Here is a 13,467-nt window from a genome sequence, read left to right as displayed (position 1 = left end):
TTGGCAAATGAAAGAAGTGGCAAGTTATGTTCGTTTTCTTTCCTTTACAGGACATCAAATGAAACACAGAGGTATGTGTTTGCTCCAGATCAAACTTGAATGAAGCCACTTTTTGAGTAGCAAACCCTCAGTATGGGGACCAAATAATTGTTGGATGATTTTCTTGCTTATTCCATAAAAAAAGAACTCCATTATGAAGACAGGTTGAAATAGATATTAAATTGTCATTACCACAGGTGTCAACTATGACTCATGTGTAGGTTGAAATAGATATTAAATTGTATTATCAGAGGTGCCAACTATGACTCATGTGTAGAGAACCATTTTACTCTAGAACCTAAAAATGATGAATATATCTTTCATCGCTGATAAACACTGACCAAAATCTCTCCCATCATGGATACCATCAATGAAGTACAGTTAGGACAGAAATAGAACACAAATGATGTATTATTTTTCCCAATATGTAATGAATAAACTTTGGGACTGTTCTTAATAATAAATATTTATTAATTAGAGCATCTAAATGAATATGAAAGACATAAAAATATTAAAACAATAATTTGACTCATGCAGCACTTTTATAAAAGGTGAATATAATGTAATGAGTCCATGAGCTTTAAAGGGAAATGAGCTGCCTGGCTAGTGAGGGGACAAGATGCCAGAGGGTCACTACCCACTCAGGGTCACAGCTGTACTGCTGGATTGCTGGGCTCCTGTAGGCTTGGTCTGGCTCACATTTTTCCCGGTGGACTTTATTGTTCGAACTGCTTTCTTCACCCATTCAACTTGTGGATCAGCACAGACTTTAAGGCCACGTCTGGTAATAAATCTGCAATGCAAAGAAAAAATAGACAAAGTTAGTCACATCCTCAAAGCCTTGGGACCAGAAGTTAAGATCAGATCATATATAAGAGATCTTGTGCAGAAATGACTGGACAAAACAGTCTTTCAGATTCAGGAGAACATAAATGAAAATCTTTCCTCTGCAATCTATTTTCCCATAAAGGAGAAATAGCTCCAGGTAATACCCAGATCCCTGGCTCAGCATAAATTGCAGGCTCCTTTTCTCATCATTGCTACCAGGTGATGTAATTAAACTGGACATTTGAGGTCATCTAGTCCAATTATTACATATCATCTTCTTTTTCAAATTTAAACACACTCATCTTATTTTCTGGACAAAAGGTAATTGCTTTATCATATTTTGGGAGGTAAAGTTGCAATTGTGTGTTGGGAAGAGTTGCTGTTCTGAAGATGAGATCCTAGAAAGAGAACGGTACCATGTAGGCTAGTTGTTGACACTATTCCTCGAGATATGGCAACTGATAAAATATGGCACTCTACTCCAGCCCACCATAAGGGCAGAGAAAGGCAGGGAAGGGGAAGGATGGGAAGGAAGGCATCCCACACCAGTGTGTCTCTACGGTCAAATCCTGATCTGAACCAGCCAGCTCTAAACCTAACCCTCGGGACTGAGCATATTATTCATCTGGTTCCCAGTTAGATTCTTCTGCTAAGATAAATCAGAAAGGAGAGTGATATCCTTCACTTGTTGCCAATTTTTTGTCATAAACATTGTTTGGGGCTACATAAAGACATGGTTCATATGGAAAAACAGAAAGACTATTGGCTACGTTGAGGTTTTCCTCCTTGCTGACATTTTTCCTGAGGAGGGCAGCATTTCTATATACTGTGTTCCATCAAGCCCAGATCTGGGGGAGAGCAACTCACATCACTGCTTTCATGGGGCCCTCCTTGATGGTGTAGGTCTTGATTTTTTTAATTGGCAGTTGCTTGGTAGTCAGACTCACACAGATGTTCTTGTCTAGGACTTCAGTCCCCACACCTGGTAAAGAAAACCAAACAAACAAAAATAAAATATAATTGTTAATACTATCAATGTTAGAGTGCTGTAAATAAAATAAAGAGTGATCTGATAAAGAGTAATTTGGGGAAGGCAACACTAAATGTGGGAGAGGTAGTTCATTTTTGACTGAATAAATAAAGGTGTCCTCATTTTAAATGGTAGAATGTGAAATATGTAAGGGAAGTAGTTCATTAAATACTCATCCTCAATAGAAATGGCCCCGGAGGATTAAACCTTCTAAGTTTAGAGAACATCTTACATTGGAGAAGGGAAAATAACTTGGGAGAGTTAATAATAGTAAGGGTTTTCTAAAATCTAAAAAGGGTTTCTAAGTGCTGATTTATTCCTAAGCTGGAGACTGGCATTTGCTACTCAGGGAAGCAAGTATTCTCAGAGACTATTTCTTAGAGAAATATTCAGCAAAAAAGCATCTTAAATAATAGCCAATGTTGATGAAGTTTGAGCTATAGTGTTGCTGGTATCAGAAGGCATTTTATAAACATGAAACTGGCCCGGTGTTCACCACCATTGCTCTTCAGCTCTCCTTCTCTCCATCACACAATATCCAGCCTGCACATTCTTAATCCTCTACATTTGCCAACTAACTTTTAATGCTGAACTGTCGCTGACCGCAGTGAAAGAGGGAAATACCCAAGTGTCTACAGTCTTCCTCAGTCTTATTTCCCCTACCCGTACATGGGTTTCTACCAAATGGCAGCCTGTTTTCTCAGACAAATGCCAGCCAGCCATGGTTAAGACATTTGGCCTAAAGTTTTTGTTTCATCAATATTTTTTTTTAATTTGGGGCACAATTTCAGGGAGTTCCAGACATTGCCATCTCTATTTACGGACACCCTTGGCATCCATGATCAGGTTCAGATATTCTAGTCTAAGTAATAAGTCTATGGATTAGAAGGTTGAAAGGAGAGTTAACTGAAACATTAATTATACCCAAAGGATATTCCCTCTTGTGGCCAGAGCCACAAGGAGAAATATACTCCAACCAGCTTGGAAAAAATGATCTTTGAAGAAATATGTGTAGAATGCTCAGGTAAGTCTCAGTATAACTAAGTCTCATCTGGGTATGTCTTGTAGGTTTATCTGATTGTATATAAGACGTTGATATTTGTTAGCACTTATGGTCTCTTATAAACTCAAGAAATTGATCATCAGTGGGAACAACATTCATAGCAGTAATAACAGACTCTCCTACACACTTAATGTAAAATTGATTTCCTGGGTGTAAAGGTGTGAGCTACCAGTCATTTTTGTTTTAATAGAACATTGTTTTGCTTCAGAACATAAACCATCTACTTCATTCCCACTTTGTGAACTCTCAAAATTTTTGAGAATTTATCAAGGTCAATATTAAATAGGCAAAAGCTTCAAAGGTATATACAATCGTCATCAGCATTCCACAACTAACATTAATCAAGAAGTTAGGACTTGTGTGGAAACCTGATAAGTGATCATAAGATTTATTTCATTTTAATCCCAGGTAAGCGTATCGGTTATTACATTCTTCTTATAGATAAGGAAGCACAGGCACAGAGAGGTAAAGAAATTTACCCCAAATCGCCCAATTGTGAAAAATAGGAGCCCAGATTGTGACCAAGTTCTATCTTCAAAATCTACAAAGTCTTCTAGAGTCAAATTATTCCCATTTTCACTAGGGAAGTCTGAGGCTAAGCTGGGCGAAAGTTTACTGCAGTCAAAGCTTGAGTCAAAACGAAAATGTGTGGCCACTGCCTGCATACATAGATGCTCCTTCTCTCATAAATAAGCTTTTGACTTACCTTCCACAGTGTATGCAGCGAGACAGCAGATCCCGAGGAAGGCCAGGAGGAGAAGTCTCATGGTTGAGGTCCTGATGAGCTGTGCAGCGAGAGGCTGAGGAACTGATCCTTTCAGTCTCCTTTATTCCTCCAGTGATCAGCGCACTTCCTGTGGTGAGAGGGCGCTTTCGAGGTGGGTGTGGAATCACGGAAAGTCTTTGCAATACTGATGCTTTCTTTGGTTGAAAAAATAAGTTCCTTTGTCCCCACTCATACTAACCCAACACCTTGTGGCCTTTTCTCTCCTGTGGTTAACGTGTCCGCGAAACCAAATATGTGCACAGAAGAAACATAGTTGTCTCATCTCCTGCCACCAGTCTAAATTCAAATCTTCCACTGCACACATGTCCCAAGGCCATGCCAGTGTCATGGCCCAGCACAGAGACAGTGTAAAGGAAACAAGGTGGAGTGGTCCCTGTGGTCCATCTCCCCCACCTGCCTCATGGAACATCAGCTGTGACATGAGGCTTCCACCACTGTGAATCCTAAGCCCAGTGACACCTTAGGGAGGTGAAAGGATGCTGTTGCTTCCCTGAGCTCCTCACTCCTCTGCCTTAATCTTATTTCTCTCCTCTGCCCTCATTCAAGTGATCCCCTTTCTTTACACCAGCCTCCCCACATACCCAAGAAACATTTCAATAATGTTTGGAGCCTGTCTATATGCACGGGTTTGGTTTATTGTAACTTAATACATACCTTTTTAAAAGATTTTGAAAAGTTGTCCTGACATAAAATTTTGGAAAAAAGAAAAAGGAAATTATCTATAATCTTACCATTCTGACTGTTTTTGTTTTTAATGTTTTTCAATGAGTCTCTATTGTTATACATGTTTTGCAGAGTTGTGACAATTATAAATACTAATTTTACATCTATGTAAATATGCTGCCATGTTTCTTCATAATCTTCCTGTTTCTACTCTGAATAAACACATACACAGACACATTAAACCATTCCCTTTTAACTTATTTTTATGTAAACCACATCTATAAGGTAAATTTTCATTAAATACACTGAATCTTTTGCTTTTAATCATCAGGAGTAGGTTTACTAGGCAAAAATCATATGATCATCTTTATAACTCTTGCTACATATTGACATATATACTTCCCAAAATGTAATTTCCATTTGCAATGCTTCCAGCAGGGTTTCACTGTAATTGTTGCAAGACAACCTCTCTGTCGCTCAATTTGCTTTTTTGGGTTTTGTCTTGTTTTGTTTAATATAGGTATGTATAAAATGCATTTATTAATTATATGTGTAGCTAAAAGGTTTTGTCATTACTATTCAGGGATATGAAAATAATATTCTGATTAAATATATGTATAGCTAAAAGTTTTTGCCATTGCTATTAAGGATATGAAAACAAATTCCTATATTTCTAAGAAAATTATAGGTTAAGCTCTAAGATAGTTTTCATTAGTGGCATTTAATTTACCACCCAGATTTTACTCAGAAATTCAAATAGCTTTTTAGTTATCTCCACTTAGCTACACCATCAGTTCTTAAACTCTGAACACACCATTCCACTCAAAATGCTTCTCTTCCTATTACTCCTTGACATGGAATAATGTGTTGTCATCTATTCAGTTTCCAAATACAGATTACTTGCATCATCTTAGACATTGCTAGTCACCCATATGTTGCTCTCAACCAAACTGGACTAAGTATACCTTCAAAGTAGCTCTTCTATATGTCTTCTCCTCTCTCTCCACACTGCTCAAGGCAGGACCTCATCACTCCTTGTTAGGACTACTGCAGTATACCAACTGATTCCCCAGGCCTGGGTCTCCTCTCTTTCCAATGTATCCTACACAGCCTTGCCAGAATAACCATTCTAAAGCCTTAATCTAATCAACTTGTTTTCCTGCTGAGAACCTCTTTGCTACTTCCCATTGCCTACAGGATTCATTTCAAACCTCACATCGTCATAAATAAAGGTGTTCAAGATATAACACGCTTTTCTTTCAAGACTCATCTTTCACCACTCATGCACATGCTCCAAAACCTCTAGCCTTAATATGTGCGCGATCATCCAAATGGGCCATTCTCTTTTCTACTCCCAACATAGTGCTTCCTTTATCTGGAATGCCCATCTCAGCTCCCTACATAATTATTTGTAAACTCATCCTCTTTCTACAAGTTTTCCTGAATTCTCCAGATACAATTAAGTTGTGCCATCTTCTATGCTCTCTTGGAACTTTCTAGCCACCACTGTTCTATCACTAATCTCATTTTATTCTCCTACTCAATTACATTTCTGCATCTTCCACTAGATGGCAGGCTGCTTGAGAGTAGGGAATTTGCCTCAGTGCTGTCTGGGTCTCTGGCACTAGCAAAATGTTTGCTATATAGTGGTCACTCATCAAAGGGTTTTTGAATAAATGAATTCTTTTCAAAAGACCAACATTATAATGATTGTATATCACGTAAAGGATGAACATCTAAATACATAAAGCCAGAAGATTGTGCCTATGTCTTCCTCTCATGTTTATAGTCAAATCAGCAAATTGACCAATGGCTGAATTTTTACTTAGCATTTTGAAAAAGAATTTCTTAAACTCTGAGAATGAATTATTCATTTCAGTTTTTCCAAGCATGCACTAAAGTCTCTGATGGAGAAGAATTAAGCAACCAACAAAAATATAGAAACTTAGTACAAAATGGGCATAATCTGCTAATGTGTGGACATTGATTGACAACCAACTGAAAGATATTAGAACAAATATTTCTCATCCTTGACCCCTCTCTTTCTCTTACATGGCACACCCAATCTGTCAGAAAATACTGTTGTCTCTCTGTCTTCAAAATAGAATCTAAACAATTCCCACCACCCAAAAAGACCCAACTCCAAGCCACAGTCACTTCTTACCTGGATTTGTCCAACAGCCTCCTAACTGATTTTCCTAATTCCACCCTTACTTTCTTTTGGTCAATTTACCAACCTGACAAAGTTGATCACGTCAAAATGTAAGTAATATGTTACTTCTCTGCTCAAAAATCCTTTGGTGTAGCAAATTTTCATGAGTGAAAACCAGAGACTTTTTTTTCCCCATGTATTGTTTAATATATTTAGATGCTCTGCTGTACATTAACCACTTAACTCTAGTGTAAAGGGTAAAGGGCAAAAGTACTAATAATAAATATAGCGGAGAGACCTCCAAGATAGTGGAGGAGTAAGATGTGGAGATCACCTTCCTCCCCACAAATGCATCAGAAATACATCTACATGTAGAACAACTCCTACTGAACACTGGCAGAAGACCTCAGACTTCCCTAAAGTCAAGAAACTACCCACGTACCTGGGTAGGGCAAAAGAAAAAAGAAAACAACATAGACAAATGAATAGGGATGGGACCTGCACCTCTTGGAGGGAGCTGTGAAGGAGGAAAAGTTTCCACATACTAGGAAGCCCCTTCACTGGTGGAGATGGGTGGTGGGGAGAAAGCTTCGGAGCCATGGAGGAGAGCACAGCAATAGGGGTGCAGAGGGCAAAGAGGAGAGATTCCCACACTCAGATGATTGGTGCCGACCAGCACTCACCAGCCTGAGAGGCTTGTCTGCTCACCCGCTGGAGCAGGTGGGGTCTGGGAGCTGAGGTTTGGGCTTTGGAGGTGAGATCCCAGGGAGAGGACTGGGGTTGGCTGCATGAACACAGCCTGAAGGGGGCTAGTGCACCACAGCTAACCAGGAGAGAGTCCAGGAAAAAGTCTGGAACTGCCTAAGAGGAAAGAGACCATTGTTTCAGGGTGCACAAGCAGAGGACATTCAGAGTACCGCCTAAACGAGCTCCAGAAATGGGCATGAGCCACGGCTATCAGCACAGACTGCAGAGACAGGCATGAGATGCTAAGGTTGCTGCTGCAGCCACCAAAAACCCTGTGTGCAAGCACAGGTCATTATCCACACCTCCCCTCATGGGGGCCTGTGCATCCCGCCACTGCCAGGGTCCTGTGATCCAGGGACAACTCACCTGGGAGAACACACGGTGCATCTCAGGCTGTTGCAATGTCACACCAGCCTCTGCTGCTGCAGGCTTTCCCTGCATTCCATACCCCACCCTCCCCCCGGCCTGAATGAGAGAGAGCCCCCTAATCAGCTGCTACTTTAACCCCGTCCTGTCTGAGCAGGGAACAGATGCCCTCAGGTGACCTACATGCAGAGACGGGGCCAAATCCAAAGCTGAACTCCAGGAGCTGTGCAAACAAAAAAGAGAAAGGGGAATTTCTCCCAGCAGCCTCAGGAGCAGCGGATTAAATCTCTACAATCAACTTGATGTACGCAACATCTCTAGAATACCTGAATAGACAACGAATCATCCCAAAATTGAGGTGGCGGATTTTGGGAGCAACTGTAGACTTGGGGTTTTCTTTCTGCATCTAATTTGTTTCCAGTTTTATGTTTATATCAGTTTAGTATTTAGAGTTTATTATCATTGGTAGATTTGTTTATTGATTTGGTTGCTATCTTCCTTTTTTTTTAAATATAGATATATATTTTTTTCTTTTACTCTTTTTGTGAGTGTGTATGTGTATGTATCTTTGTGTGATTTTGTCTCTATACCTTTACTTTTACCATTTGTCCTAGGGTTCTGTGTGTCCGTTTTTTCTTTTCTGCTTTTGGGTCATTTTTTTGTGTAGTTTTTAGCTCTTGTTATCATTGGTGGATTTGTTTTTTAGTTTGGTTGCTCTCTTCATTCTTATTTTTTTAATTACTTTTTATTTTCTTTTATTTTTCATAACTTTTTTATTTTTTACTTTAATAACTTTATTTTATCTTATTTCTTTCTTTCTTTTTTACTCCCTTTTCTTCTGAGCCATGTAACTGACAGGGTCTTGGTGCTCCGGCCAGATGTCAGGGCTGTGCCTCTGAGGTGGGAGAGCTGAGTTCAGGACATTGGTCCACCAGAGACCTCCCGGCTCCACATAATCTCAAATGGCAAAAGCTCTCCCACAGATCTCCATCTCAATGCTAAGACCCAGCTCCACTCAATGACCAGCAAGCTACAGTGCTGGACACCCTATGCCAAACAATCAACAAGACAAGTACACAACCACAACCATTAGCAGAGAGGCTGCCTAAAATCATAACAAGCCACAGACACCCCAAAACACACCACTGGACATGGTCATGCACAGGAGAAAGACAAGATCCAGCCTCATCCACCAGAACACAGGCACCAGTCCTCTTCACCAGGAAGCCTATACAACCCACTGAACCAACCTTGGCCAGTAGGGATAGACACCAAAAACAATGGGAACTACAAAAGTGCAGCCTGAGAAAAGGAGACCCCCAGTAAGTTAAGCAAAATGAGAAGACAGAGAAACACACAGCAGATGAAGGAGCAAGGTAAAAACCCACCAGACCAAACAAATGAAGATGAAATAGACAGCCCAGCTGAAAAAGAATTCAGAGTAATGATAGTAAAGATGATCTAAAATCTTGGAAATAGAATGGAGAAAATACAAGAAATGTTAAACAAGGACCTACAAGAACTAAAGAGCAAACAATGAGGAACAACACAATAAATGAAATTAAAAATTCTCTAGAAGGAATCAATAGCAGAATAACTGAGGCAGAAAATGGATAAGTGACCTGGAAGATAAAATATTGGAAATAACTACCACAGAGCAGAAAAAAGAAAAAAGAATGAAAAGAATTGAGGACAATCTCAGAGACCTCTGGGACAACATTAAATGCACCAAAACTCGAATTATATGGGACCAAGAAGAAGAAGAGAAAAAGAGAGACTGAGAAAATATTTGAAGAGATATTATTTGAAAACTTCCCTAATATGCGAAAGGAAATAGTCAATCAAGTCCAGGAAATGCAGAGAGTCCCATACAGGAGAAATCCAAGGAGAAACACACCAAGACACATATTAATCAAACTATCAAAAATTAAATACAAAGAAAAAATATTAAAAGCAACAAGGGAAAAACAACAAATGACATACAAGGGAATCCCTATATGGTTAACATCTGATCTTTCAGCAGAAACTCTGCAAGCCAGATCTTTCAGGAGTGGCAGGACATATTTAAAGTTATGAAGGGAAAAACCTACAACCAAGATTAATCTACCCAGCAAGGATCTCATGCAGATTCGATGGAGAAATTAAAAACTTTACAGACACACAAAAGTTAAGATAATTCAGCACCACCACACCAGCTTTACAACAAATGCTAAAGGAACTTCTCTAGGCCGGAAACACAAGAGAAGGAAAAGACCTACAATAACAAACCAAAACAATTAAGAAAATGGTAATAGGAACATACATATCAAAAACTACATTAAATGTAAATGGATTAAATTCTCCAACCAAAAGAAGTAGACTGGCTGAATGGATACAAAAACAAGACCCATGTACATGCTGTCTACAAGAGACCCACTTCAGACCTAGGGACACATACAAACTGAAAGTGAGGGCATGGAAAAAATTCAATGCAAATGGATATCAAAAGAAAGCTGGAGTAGCAATTCTTTTATCAGACAAAATAGAATTTAAAATAAAGACTACTACAAGAGACAAAGAAGGACACTACGTAATGATCAAGGGATCAATCAAATAAGAAGACATAACAATTGTAAATATTTATGCACCCAACATAGGAGCACCTCAATACATAAGGCAAAGGCTAACAGTCATAAAAGGGGAAATCGACAGTAACACAATCACAGCAGGGGACTTTAACACCTGACTTTCACTAATGGATAGATCATTCAAAATGAAAATAAATAAGGAAACACAAGCTTTAAATGATACATTAAATAAGATGGACTTAATTGATATTTATAGGACATTCCATCCAACAACAACAGAATACACTTTCTTCTGAAGCACTCATGGAACAGTCTCCAAGATAGATTATATCTTGGTTCACACATCAAGCCTTGGTAAATTTAAGAAAATTGAAATTGTATAATGTATCTTTTCCAACCACAACGCTAGAGACTAGATATCAATTACAGAAAAAAATCTTTAAAAAATACAAAAACATGGTGGCTAAAAAATACGCTACTTAATAGCCAAGAGATGACTGAAGAAATCAAAGAGGAAATCGAAAAATACCTAGAAACAAATGACAATGAAAACTCAACAACCCAAAGCCTCTGGGATGCAGCAATAACAGTTCTAAGAGGGAAGTCGATAGCAGTAGAATCCTACATCAAGAAACAAGAAACATCTAAAAAAAAACCTAAACTTACACCTAAAGCAATTAGAGAAAGAAGAACAAAAAAAACCAAAGTTAGCAGAAGGAAAGAAATCATAAAGATAAGATCAGAAAAGGAAATGAAGGAATCAATACCAAAGATCAATAAAACTAAAAGCTGGTTCTTTGAGATGATAAACAAAATTCGTAAAACATTAGTCAGGCTCATCAAGAAAAAAGGGAAAGACTCAAATCAATAGAATTAGAAATGAAAAAGGAGAAGTAACAACTGACACTGAAGAAATACAAAAGTTCATGAGAGATTACTACAAGAAACTATATGCCAGTAAAATGGACAACCTGTAAGAAAAGGACAAATTCTTAGAAAAGCACAACCTTCCAAGACTGAACCAGGAAGAAATAGAAAATATAAACAGACCAATCACAAGCACTGAAATTGAAACTGTGATTAAAAGTCTTCCAACAATCAAAAGCCCAGGACCAGAAGGCTTCACAGGTGAATTCTATCAAACATTTAGAGAAGAGCTAACACCTATCCTTCTCAAACTCTTCAAAAATATAGCAGAGGGAGGAACACTCCCAAACTCATTCTATGAGGCCACCATCACCCTGATACCAAAACCAGACAAAGATGTCACAAAGAAGGAAAACTACAGGCCAATATCACTGATGTACATAAATGCAAAAATCCTCAACAAAATACTAGCAAACAGAATCCAACAGCACATTAAAAGGATCATACACCATGAACAAGTGCGGTTTATCCCAGGAATGCAAGGATTCTTCCATATATGCAAATCAATCAACGTTATACAACATATTAACAAATTGAAGGATAAAAACCATATGATCATCTCAATAGATGCAGAAAAAGCTTTCAACAAAATTCAACACCCATTTATGATAAAAACTCTCCAGAAAGTAGGCATAGAGGGAACTTACCTCAATATAATAAAGGCCATATATGACAAACCCACAACAACATCATTCTCAATGGTGAAAAAATAAAACCATTACCTCTAAGATCAGGATCAAGACAAGGTTGCCCACTCTCACCACTATTATTCAACATAGTTTTGGAAATTTTAGCCACAGCAATCAGAGAAGAAAGAGAAGTAAAAGTAATCCAAATTGAAAAAGAAGAAGTAAAACTGTCACTGTTTGCAGATGACCGGATACTATACATAGAGAATCCTAAAGATGCTACCAGAGAACTACTAGAGCTAATCAATGAATTTCGTAAAGTAGCAGGATACAAAAGTAATGCACAAGAATCTCTTGCATTCCTATACACTAATAATGAGAAATCTAAAAGAGGAATTTGGAAACACTCCCATTTATCATTGCAACAAAAAGAATAAAATATCTAGGAATAAACCTACCTTAGGAGACAAAAGACCTGTTTGCAGAAAACTATAAGACACTGATGAAAAAAATTAAAGATGATACAAACAGATGAAGAGATATACCATGTTCTTGGATTGGAAGAACCAACATCGTGAAAATGACTATACTACCCAAAGAAATCTACAGATTCAGTGTTATCCCTATCAACCTACCAGTAGCATTTTTCACAGAACTAGAACAAAAAATTTCACAATTTGTATGAAAACACAGAAGACCCCGAATAAGCAAAGTAATCTTGAGAAAGAAAAATGGAGCTGGAGGAATCAGGCTCCCTGACTTCACACTATACTACAAAGCTACAGTAATCAAGACAGTATGGTACTGGCATAAAAACAGAAATATAGCTCAATGGAACAGGATAGAAAGCCCAGAGATAAACCCACGCACATATGGTCACCTTATTTTTGATATAGGAGGTAAAATAGACAATGGAGAAAAGATAGCCTCTTCAATAAGTGGTACTGGGAAAACTGGACAGCTACATGTAAAAGAATGAAATTAGAACACTCCTGAACACCATACTCAAAAATAACCTCAAAATGGATTAAAGACCTAAATGTAAGGCCAGACACTACAAAATTGTTAGAGGAAAACATAGGCAGAACACTCTATGGCATATATCACAGCAAGATCCTTTTTGACCCACCTCCTAGAGAAATGGAAATAAAAACAAAAATAAACAAATGGAACCTAATGAAACTTAAAAGCTTTTGCACAGCAAAGGAAAACATAAACAAGACGAAAAGACAACCCTTAGAATGGGAGAAAATATTTGCAAATGAAGCAACTGACAAAGGATTAATCTCCAAATATACAAGCAGCTCATGTGTCTCAATATAAAAAAAACAAACAACCCAATCCAAAAATAGGCTGAAGAGCTAAATAGACATTTCCAAAGAGCATATACAGATTGCCAACAAACACATAAAAGGATGCTCAACATCACTAATCATTAGAGAAATGCAAATCAAAACTACAATGAGGTATCACCACACACCAGTCAGAATGGCCATCATCAAAACATCAAAGCAATAAATGCTGGAGAGGGTGTGGAGAAAAGGGAACCCTAATGCACTGTTGATGGGAATGTTAGTTAATACAGCCACTATGGAGAACAGTATGGAGTTTCCTTAAAAACTAAAAGTAGAACTACCATATGACCCAGCAATCCCACTACTGGGCATAT

General features: G+C 38.2%; 1 protein-coding gene across 1 annotated transcript; it reads right to left on the bottom strand.

Annotated features, from left to right (window-relative positions):
• Nucleotides 1–672: 672 nt before the first annotated feature.
• LOC137211706 (lymphotactin-like) lies at nt 673–3,727 on the bottom strand. The gene is made up of 3 exons (XM_067714270.1): nt 3,667–3,727; nt 1,735–1,849; nt 673–832 (listed from the first exon to the last, which is right to left on the bottom strand). Exons 1-3 carry the CDS (start codon nt 3,725–3,727, stop codon nt 673–675), a joined length of 336 nt encoding a protein of 111 aa, XP_067570371.1.
• Between the last annotated feature and the right edge of the window lie 9,740 nt (nt 3,728–13,467).

Source organism: Pseudorca crassidens, chromosome 2 (genome assembly GCF_039906515.1).
Source record: "Pseudorca crassidens isolate mPseCra1 chromosome 2, mPseCra1.hap1, whole genome shotgun sequence".
NCBI classification, from domain to species: Eukaryota; Metazoa; Chordata; class Mammalia; order Artiodactyla; family Delphinidae; genus Pseudorca; species Pseudorca crassidens.
This window is presented reverse-complemented; position numbering and strand designations above follow the sequence as displayed.

Coding starts and splice junctions, on each gene's coding strand:
- LOC137211706 (XM_067714270.1), bottom strand. CDS start 3,727: ATGAGACTTCTCCTCCTGGCCTTCCTCGGGATCTGCTGTCTCGCTGCA. Junction 1,850..3,666: donor CGCTGCATACACTGTGGAAG/GTAAGTCAAAAG, acceptor TTTCTTTACCAG/GTGTGGGGACTGAAGTCCTA. Junction 833..1,734: donor GGCCCCATGAAAGCAGTGAT/GTGAGTTGCTCT, acceptor TTTGCATTGCAG/ATTTATTACCAGACGTGGCC.